At 56.4% G+C, this 9,738-nt stretch overlaps 1 protein-coding gene across 3 annotated transcripts in view; it reads right to left on the reverse strand.

Moving 5' to 3' along the window:
* Kiaa0513 (KIAA0513 ortholog) overlaps nucleotides 1-9,738 on the reverse strand; it is a 49,573-nt gene that overhangs the window by 8,276 nt on the left and 31,559 nt on the right. For 2 of the 3 annotated variants that reach the window (XM_008827902.2, XM_029561022.1), the window contains exons 3-10: nucleotides 7,083-7,182; nucleotides 6,329-6,402; nucleotides 5,479-5,549; nucleotides 4,065-4,260; nucleotides 3,427-3,467; nucleotides 2,730-2,808; nucleotides 1,038-1,115; nucleotides 16-45 (exon numbers count right to left, since the gene is read on the reverse strand). In XM_008827902.2, the coding sequence (XP_008826124.1) occupies nucleotides 16-45; nucleotides 1,038-1,115; nucleotides 2,730-2,808; nucleotides 3,427-3,467; nucleotides 4,065-4,260; nucleotides 5,479-5,549; nucleotides 6,329-6,402; nucleotides 7,083-7,182 (669 nt within the window). The remainder of the gene's footprint in view (nucleotides 1-15; nucleotides 46-1,037; nucleotides 1,116-2,729; nucleotides 2,809-3,426; nucleotides 3,468-4,064; nucleotides 4,261-5,478; nucleotides 5,550-6,328; nucleotides 6,403-7,082; nucleotides 7,183-9,738) is intronic. The other variant, XM_008827903.2, reaches the window with a different exon arrangement.

The raw sequence follows: 9,738 nt of genomic DNA on the forward strand, positions 1-9,738 counted from the left end.
ACGTTGGACACACACCTCTTCTCCTCCTGCTCTCCAGCATCCCCTCTGGAGCGGCAGCAGAAACGGGTAAACAAAGGCACATGTCAAAGTCATGCAAGATATGTGGATGGAACAGAACAGAGAATTATCCCAGGTGGGAGAGGAGAGGACAGAGACAAGGAGCCCAGAGCACGTGGATCCCTAGCAGTCAGAGAGCTTGGCGAGATGTCAGTCAGCTCCCTGAGGAGCAGCCCTGCCTCCAGGCCAGCGGGAACTCACCCAAGGTCCTCCGGCATTCTCGGGCCTTGCCCACCCCATGCTCTGCTTCCCCAGGAAACAGCCCCACAGACCATCACTGGACTTGAGGCAGGTCACCTGTTCCAAGTAGGGCTCCACCTCACACACACCACTTGCTTGCAGTGGGGGCCAGATGGTGCTCTGCTCCCAACACAGCAAAAGGCCCAGGGTCTCCCTGACAGCAAACTGAGGCCCTGAGAGACTGCCTGCGAAGCCCCTCAAGTGCTGGACCAACCGAGCCTCATGGTCTGGCGTGGCTTCCAGACGCTACTGCTCTAGGCTGCCCAGCAACTGACTGCAGTGCACAGCAACCTGTGCCTCTTTCAGCCAGAGAGCCCCTGTGAGGTCAAGGCCAACACTCTCCCTGCTTCCCATTCTTTCTGTATGGGGTTCCACGGGGCCTCTGAGATGTGGCCCAGCCTGGGCACAGCTGGGACAGCCTACTCAGGGCTCAGCTGCACTGCCGGGCTTGAGTCTGCACAAGGAATAGCAGGGTGGGGTGGAGGCTGATGGTCTCCCTCACGGGAAGCTGGCATTTTCAGGAAGATCAGGCCACGGCATGCCAGAGCCCAGGACAGGAAGCACCATGCAAGCTGAGCACCCCACCCACGGAGCTGTGAGCACTGACCCTTCAGATAGCTTGCAGGGCTGTGGGCCGTGCAGGTGAAGACAGCAGCTCAGCCATCCTGCTGACCTCTGGGGACCCAGGAGACTGAGCCAAGGCCTGGTCCCCTCTCCTGAGGCTGAAGGCTGGCTCCTACCTGGTGGTGGGGGATCGCTTCCGCCTCTCACAGTGGACAGCATCAAAAAAGGCGGCATTCCAGAACCTCAGTGTGTGCCTGCAGGACGAGACTGGGTGACGGTCTTGAGGGGGCAGGGGAGCTCCCTTCCGCCCACTCCGCACCGAGAGCGCAGCTTCTTGCCTCCTGAGTGTCTGAGAAGCCTGAGAGGTTGAATAAAGCATCGCCCCAGGGACCCGGTGCGGGTGGAAGAGCTGAGGAGGCTGCGGGAGGGTGGTGCAGCACCTGCTCGGGCAGGAGACAGTAGGCTTCCCAGAGCAAGTGGACACCTGGACTCCTGCTCTGCAGAGCAGCCACGCACCGCGGACACAGCAACAGGAACATGGAAGTGAAAGGAGTTCCGTGCAGATCAGGAGTGACACGTGGCCTGCACGTGAAGGTGCAGCACCACATAGCCACAAGGCAGCTTTGGCTCCGCATGGCCCAGAATCTACAACTTGCTCTAGAGCTCTTTGCCACATCCTGGGTCCAGGACCTGAGGGCCTACTACCACAAACACTGGTGGTGTAGGGGCTGGGTAAGCCCATCCCTCTCTACTGCGTGGTGTCTGCAGGTGGTTCAGGCCAAGGCCAGCCTCCAGGTGGCTCTGGAAGGTCCCTGGCTGCTTTTCCACATGGCAAAGGAGTGGAGAGGGAACAGTGATGTGCAGCAGAGGCCAGTCACATGGCGCAGCCTGCTATAGAGCACTCGAGAGAACTAACTGTCCTGTGATAAGGTCTCGAATCCCTTCTGAGTAGTTCCAGAATTGCCCACCTCACTCTAGGCCTTGCTCCTCAAGCTTTCACACCTCAACACTGCCACAGCAGGGACATGTGCCAACACATGGGGGACACAAACCACAGCTAACCACAGCTAATCACAGTCCTTGGCCCTCACCTCAACTAGAACGTGCAGTGTATGCGTGTATGCATGGTATAGGTATGTGCTTGTGTGTGCATATATACACATACATGCACACATGTGCAGTAACTTTACTAGGATATAGTTTGCAGCCCATGAAATTCACCCTGTGGTGTGTCCCGTTCAGACCAGGGCATAGCTGAGTAGTCACGCTGGCCTCGCCTGACATTTCTAGTGCATTCCAGTCGTGTAGCAGCCATCACCACTGTCTAACTCCAGAACACTTCTGCCACCCATAAAGAAACCCCATCGCTCAGCACTTATCTACTGGCCTAGCTTTTCTGCATGAACGGCTCGCAGGACACACGACCTTCCACGTTTGCCCACAAGAGCAATGGCCTGGGATCACTGTGTCATGGCCTGTGTCCAGGTCTACTTCATGGCACAGACACACTGTGCTTATGTGAGGGCCAGCTGGCTGTGTCTGGAGCTATTCTGAAGAGTTGCTGTGAATGCTCCGTGCAGGCATCCGTGTAGACACAGGCACGGACCTACACAGGAATGGCTGGAGCACGGCTACTCTGGCAGCCTCTGGGCAGCGACCAGGCATCTCCACAGTGGCTGTATCACTGCACCCTCCCACCAGCAGTGCAGAGCTCCGATTCCTCCATGCCCCTGCCCATACTTGCATCCTGTCTCATTCTGATCCCCCACCCTAAATCAGGGGTGGCTTTTCTGATGGAGTGCTGGCGGCTAGAACACTATGGGCGACTGCCCCAGGTTAGATGGGGCGAGGGTGTGGGCAGCCCTTACCAGATGGGCTGCTGTCTCAGGTGCATGTACAGGTAGACCTTCTCCCCCTTCTGTTCGTCCTCGGGGCTGACCACCGTCACTGCAGAAGGAAGGAGACCCAAGGGCAGTGTGGCTGGGCCCACGTCTCAACAGCCATGGCTTCCCCAGAGTCATAAAGCCGCACTGTCCAAATTCTGTGACTGCATGTCTGCAGACCTCAGCCAGTGAGGAGGCGCTCAGCCAAAGGCATCCTCTGGAGAGATCCTGGGAGTGGTACCCCTCCCCTAACATCTGACAGTGTCCTTGGGTTAAGGGTTGAGTTTCCCCACCCTCCTTAGAAAAGCGGCCCTCTAATGAAAACTTTTCATTCATAACCTGTTTGTTTCTGTTGTTGGCTAATAATGGTGGGCTACTTGAAGAACCCTGGGTGGTACGTCTTGGTTACAAGGCCAGACAGGTAAAGTCCTACCTCCCATAGAGGTCCTCCCTTCCCCATTGATCTCTCCATCCCCACAGAATGCACATCTCCCCAGGCCCTCCATCTCCACAGACCCCATCTCCCCAAAGTCCTGCCTCCCTACAGGTCCCATTCCCACAGCCCCCCACCTTGCATAGGCACCCCTCTACACAGGCCCCCGTCCGCACAGGCCTCCGTCCACACAGGCCTCCCTCCACACAGGCTCAGCCTCCTAGCCAGCTCAGAGAATAGGGTTCTTACCAGTCTTCATCTGTTTGTCCTTAGGTCTGGTCTCATCGTCCCTAGAGGGAGAAAGACGGAAGCAGTGAGCAGGCGGCCCAGGCCCCATCTCAGATGCCGCACCGCGGCAACCCTGTGCTCTGTGTGGCTCCTGAAGAGGGTTCAGAAATGAGCAGCACAGTGGCAGCCGCCACGTCTGGGAACTGGGGCCTGTGGTGCTGAGCTGGCTTGACATGGTGGGAGGCCGTCATCTGCAGCGGGGTGGGTGGGGGTGCTGGTGGCTGCAGACTGTCTTTGGGACCCCTGGTGGTATCTCTGCTTCAGCATCCCTGTGGACCAGTGCACCCCAGGGTCCTGGGTCTGCCAGAGCGGCCTCTTGGGAGGCAGTGGACCGCAGCCTTCTTGGGTCCCACTAACACTAATGTGCGTGGCAGGGAGGGGGAGGAGGAGGGGCAGAGCTTGTGATTCTTCTGCTGCCGCTGACAAGGCTATCCGTTCCTCGTCAATCCAGAAAACATGGCTCCCCAACACCTGCGTGTCAGTGAGCAAGCAGCAGATGAGAACCGTGGGGAGCTCTGGGGAAGCTGAGTCACGGTCAAGGACAGCTACAGGCCCAAGACTGCAAAGACCCACGTGGGAGGCCCTGCACCTGCACTCACTCGTTCTTCCTGACCAGCGGTCCCTTCAGCTTGGTCTCCAGCCCCCCGAAGAAGCCCTTCACGTTCTCTGTGTTCTTCAGCAGTCGCTCTGCAATGTCCTTCTTCTCCGCCAGCCAGCTGTTGGCTGACTTCAGATAGGAGTCAATGCTGCCAGCCGGCTTCTCCCTGGGCTCCATGGGGAGCAGGTGTGGCTTGCCTTGAGAGAGGAGGAGGATGGGTAAGAAGCAGTTTACAGCATGGATGGAAGAGGGGAAGGGCCTGAAGGCAGGGGCTGCGGGACTACACAAAGCCCATCCTCAGTCTCCCCAGTAGGACGGACAGAGGCAGATGGCTTAGCTTAGCAGGCTCTTCAGACAAGGGAGGCCTGAGCCTCCCTGGGGTGGTCCCCAAGCACTGACTATACAGAACACTGGGCAGGAGCTGGGAGGGAGGTAGATGCTGCCTGAAGGAGCTGGGAAGGTGGGTGATGTGCACAGTGAACTACCCAGCAGGTCTGAGACACTGGCAGAGGAGAGAAGCAGCAGCCCTGGGCAGGGTGCAGAGTGCAGACTCAGGCCCATCTCAGAGACATCTGACTGGGCCCCCAGCAGGTAAATATGGGGTACAAGAGGGGGGGAGGGGTGGGCAGTGAAACCAGAGCCCCTTCCTTAGGGCAGCAAGTGAACTTACAGACCAAGTAGACCCCTACAGGCTGAGGGTTCTCTGCAGGGCAAGGCTAGCTGAAGGGCCTTTGCACAGACCTTGACCAGGTCAGTGGAATGAACCTGACCTGAAGGTAGCCGGCACATGGGCTGGCACCAGGACAGTCTGATGACCTATGGCAGTCAGACCAGCTGGCACCGGATGTCCCAGAGCCAGAGCAGAGGGAAGGGGCTACACCAGGAGAGTGAGAGCACCATAAGCAGGAGCTAGGGACACCTACTAGAGACCCACATCAGGTCCTCCACAGTGAGGCTCCCAGCGCCCTCCTCAAGGGGCTGAGCCAGGCTCTGCTGGCAGACTGCAGAGCTCAACACCCTGGAGCTCCTGCATGGAGAACGAGTCAACTCAGTGGGCCAGAAGAGATTTCCTGGCTTTGCATCATCTTCACCAGGACGTCCCCAGCCACCCCAGACTCTTCTTGGGACCGTGTCCTAGCCTGCTCCCCTCAACGGGCAGCTCTGAATCATGCAGTGACCCCGCATACAGCGTTCCCTCACGTGCTGTGTGACTTCCTGCCCTGGGGTTCATCCCCTCAGTGATGAGTGTGCCACTTCCTTCACTGCATGGACTACCAGCCCCAACCCCCAGTACAGCCCTGGATGTTCAGAGTCTCACCCCTGCTTCTTGTCCCCTCCCCAGGATCAATCCCTGCTTTCCGGAGGCCCCTCGGCCTGCCTTTAATCAAGAAGATGCTCTGCCCCGGCTCACTCACCAAGGTGGTAGTATGTGAAGCACATGGTCATGAGGTTCTTCGCAGGCCCGAAATCGTCCATCTGGTGGCACCTGGAATAAGCAGGACTGGCTGGCTGGGGCTGCTCTCCCTGACCCTCCATGGCCAGCGAGTGAAGCAGAGCTTCCGAGGCCGATGTGGGCTAGCACTTCACTCCCAAGATGCTGCCCCGGAGGTAACAAGAGTGCACTCAGTGCAACCAGGAGTGCCACCTATAGGCACATGGCCTGGGTCAGGGCCTGGCTCTGAGAACGGAATGGTGTTTGTGCTCCTCAGCTTGGTGTCTTTCACATTAAGATGAAACTCAAAGCCTAGGAGGCTCAGCCCAGCATACCTCAGCGGAGAAAACCAGAGGTAGCCTCAAGCCTTGGTCCACACCAGATACCCAGGTCATCTGACCATGGCCTCTACTTCCCAGGGGTCAGCAGGAAGCCCTGGCTGTCCCTCACACAGAGGCTCCGGTCAGCAGCCCCAGATGTGAACCACTGAATAGTCCTAGGGTCAGACTCGGGGGTCAGGGATGATGAGACTATGCATCCCTCATAAGAACCTGGGGTACTGCTGTCCCCCCCACAAACTTCCGCATATAAGAAATGGACACACTGAATGACATTCTACAAAAGCACGAATCGGTCTATTCTTACCGCATTACAGTAAATTGTTATACAATTTTAATCATATAAGATTATGGGACACGCTGCAGCAGGAGGGGGCTGACTATTCTGCTCCCAGAAGATGATGGTCACAACTTCAGGGTGGGTGACAGCTGGTGTGGCCATTACTCACAGCTGGCTCAGGGGGTGGGGGAGGCATTGGGGAGGGTGTCACTTACTCAAACAGCACCACTGCAAAGGACTGCACCAGGCGGTAGAAGGTCGGCTCAGACACACACTTGGACTTGCAGCGCTGTCCAGAAAGGGCCAGGCACATCAGTGGGGGGACTGGTGACACTCAGTGGGGGACTGGGTGACACTCAGTGGGGACGGGGTGACACTCAGGGGGGGACTGGGAGATACTCAGCAGCTCCATGAGGCTGGGGCTTAGTACTGTGCATGTGTCTAATGTAGCTGGGAAGGGTCACTTCCTTCTATCAGGATGCCAGGCAGGACACGGCCACTACACAGGGCCCTCACCCACCAGAGCCCAGCAGGTACCGTCCTGCATCATCCTCACAGGATTCCAAAAAGAAACTGGGATACTCAGCTTACCACAGGGAGAAGCACAGAGAGACAAAACCCCAAATGTCATGGCTGGCTATTCTGGGTTTGTTAATTACTTTTTTCTGCATTTCCTAATTTCTCTATGAAGAATGCATCCTTTATGATGAAAATATGCAGGAAAAAAAGCTCACTGGAAATGAAGACACGACTCTTCTCTGAGTTTTGTTAACATACATTTGTCTTTACAATGTTCATAGACTAGAATATGTTATCCTCTGCAAAACTCAATACTATAGGTTATGTATTGAAAATACTCATCAACAGAGCTTACATGCTTGCCTTTGAAAGAGAAATTTCCTGAAACTTGCCAACCCCCCACAGTCCCCACTCTCTCCTCTGTGTCTGAGGTGCTGGGCGCCCACTCACCTGGGCACTCACGTACCGCGCAAACCACTCTCGGCCTTTCCCGCCCTCACTGCTGCAGAACTCCCCAAACTTGGCTTTCTCCTCCTGGTCCAAGTCCTCCCTGAGAGAAGGGCAGAGGGGAAATGAGGCTTCACCCCTGAAATAAAAACCCCAGCAGAAGAGCGGGAAGGAGCAGAGGAGAGCTGACCAGAAGACGCCTGGCACGTCGGCTTCCCTTGCCTTCCAGGGAGGACGGGGGGGGGGGGGGGGGGGGGGAGGAATCCTGCTTGCCTCCTCCCCTGCTAGGGCCTCAGCTAGGTGATCTAAACCCTGGGGAGGCGCAGGCCCTGTTTGGTTCTGTGAATAGCGAACGTTCTTCCTCAAATTTAAAGACTGAAAATGAAGCAGAAGGCTGGAGACTGGTCAGCTTACACAGTCTATATTTATTTAAGGGTCTGTTGACAGACAAAATTGTTATCATTATTATGAGACTGAGTCTCTGGCCCAGGCTGGCCTTGAACTCATTACGTAGCCAAGGATGACCATGACCTCCTGACTCTCCTGCCTCCACCTCCCAAGTGCTGGGATTACAAGTGTGTATTTCATATCCAGTTTATGCCATGCTAGGATCAAATCCAGGGCTTCATGCGTGCTGAGCAAGCACGCGGCCAGCTAAGCTACAGCCGCAGCTTTTAATGAAAGCGGGCGATTGCACTGCAAATCAGGCTCCTCAGAGTGCAGTTCTGGGTGGATGTTCTCCAGACTTTGCTAGAATGCAGGTGTGCACGCAGTGGGGCTGTGGGGCCCAAGGCTCTGCAGTCCCAGCCAGCAGAAGGTGTGGATACGGCAAGTCATGAAGACCTACTGTCACTGCTGCAGCTGCTGACAAATCAGTGACCATCCTCTGGACCTTTGGTCTCTAGGCTGGTACCTCCCCGTCCTGGCTGAGGTACCACTTGACAGTGGGACAGGCAGGGTAGGGGCCCTCCCAGAGACCTCCCTCCTCAGGCCACATTCTAACCCTAAGCATCTGCTTCTAGGCCCCTGCTGCTGAGGTCTCCACTCTACTCCTTTGAGAACCACAACAGAAAGCTGGAAAGATGGCTCGGTGGGGAAAAGCGCTAGCTATGTAAGCCTGATGGCCTGAGTTTGATTCCCAGAACCCACGTAAAGAGCTGGATGCAGCGGCCTAGCTAGTCTGGAGCAAGCTGTGCAGCAGCAGAAGTGGGAGACCTTGCCTCAGCAAGGGGAAGTGAGAGCCGACCCCCGAAAGGTGTCTGACCGCCACACGCTGTGGCACAGACACACAATTACTTAAAAAGAACAATAGAAAGGCCACAGATAGAGTTGCCAGGAAGGTACCCCAAAGAAACAGCTACTTAGGAACGAATTGCCTATGGACCCCACCAGGAGCCTGGGTGATGGAATTGTTACCTTCTTTTACCCTGAGCTTAATTACAGCAGTAAGTGCAGTGTCCTCACCAGCGACAGTTCTGAGGAGATGCGCTAGTGACAAACTGCTCTGGAAATGCTCAGAGGCAAAACACCTGCTGCTTGGACTTAGCAACGATAGGGCAAGACGTGTCTGTGGAGCAGAGGGTGAGACTGGGAAGTAGTGACCTCACAGCGACTGGAGGATGCCGACAGCGGGACTGGGAGACAGCTCTGTGGGCAAAGTAGGAACCTGAGCTCAGATCCCCGGCAGCCATGTGAAAAGCGGGGTATGGAGGCATGCTCCTGTAACCCCAGCGCCAGGGGAGGGGCAGGGACAGCCAGCCTAACCTAAATAACGAGCTCCAGGTTTGCTGAGAGACCATGTCTCACAACACAAGGCGAAGAGCAAAGGACATCAACCTCTGCCCTCCCCACGCGCACGGTGCGCACACTCGCATACACCACATAGACACACACACAAGAATACAGGGGGCAGTGAGTGTGGCTCGGTGGTAGGGCATCTGCCCAGCACGTGTGAGGCCCTAGGTTCCATCCCCAACATCCCTTCTCCACCAAAGAGTACACAGACAAAATCCTGTCATGACACGTCAGCAGCTCCCGGATCTTATCACCTCCCCCTTTCATGGCGTCTTCTGCCCGTTTGGCTGTAGCCGAGCAGCCTGTGCCATAGAGCCTGCGGAAGACACCATGGTGGACAGTCTGTTTTATCTACTTCCTTGGTCCTCAATAGGCCTAGGCAGAGGAACTCAGACATGGAGTTAAGTGAGAGAACTAAGGATAGAAATAGACAGGCCACTTCAGGTCTGTGTCCCAGTGCTCATAGGCCTAGATGAGCAGGAAAACACAGGGCTGGCGGGGCTGAGGGCCACTTCTTGGGACACCCCTGATGCTACCCTCCAGACTTTCCTGAAAAGCCCGAAGATACATGACATGTCGCTGCAGGGAGCAGGTGTCAGCTGGTCCCAGGTGAAGTCTAGGACTGGGTACCATTTAAAACCTGTCAGTGTGACTCTACACACAGCCTAGGATGGCCAAGAACCACTGTGAGTCCCTAGGGAGAGGCTAATCCTAGAACAGGAGGTGGGTTTCTAGAGACTGACAGTAGGCTAGTGTCCCACAGAACCCTCCCCTCCACCCCAGAACCCTCCCCTCCACCCCACAGAACCCTCCCCTCCACCCCAGAGGCCTCCCCTCCACCCCACAGAACCCTCCCCTCCACCCC

This window comes from Nannospalax galili, unplaced genomic scaffold (genome assembly GCF_000622305.1).
Source record: "Nannospalax galili isolate Female #2095 unplaced genomic scaffold, S.galili_v1.0 scaffold933, whole genome shotgun sequence".
NCBI lineage: Eukaryota > Metazoa > Chordata > Mammalia > Rodentia > Spalacidae > Nannospalax > Nannospalax galili.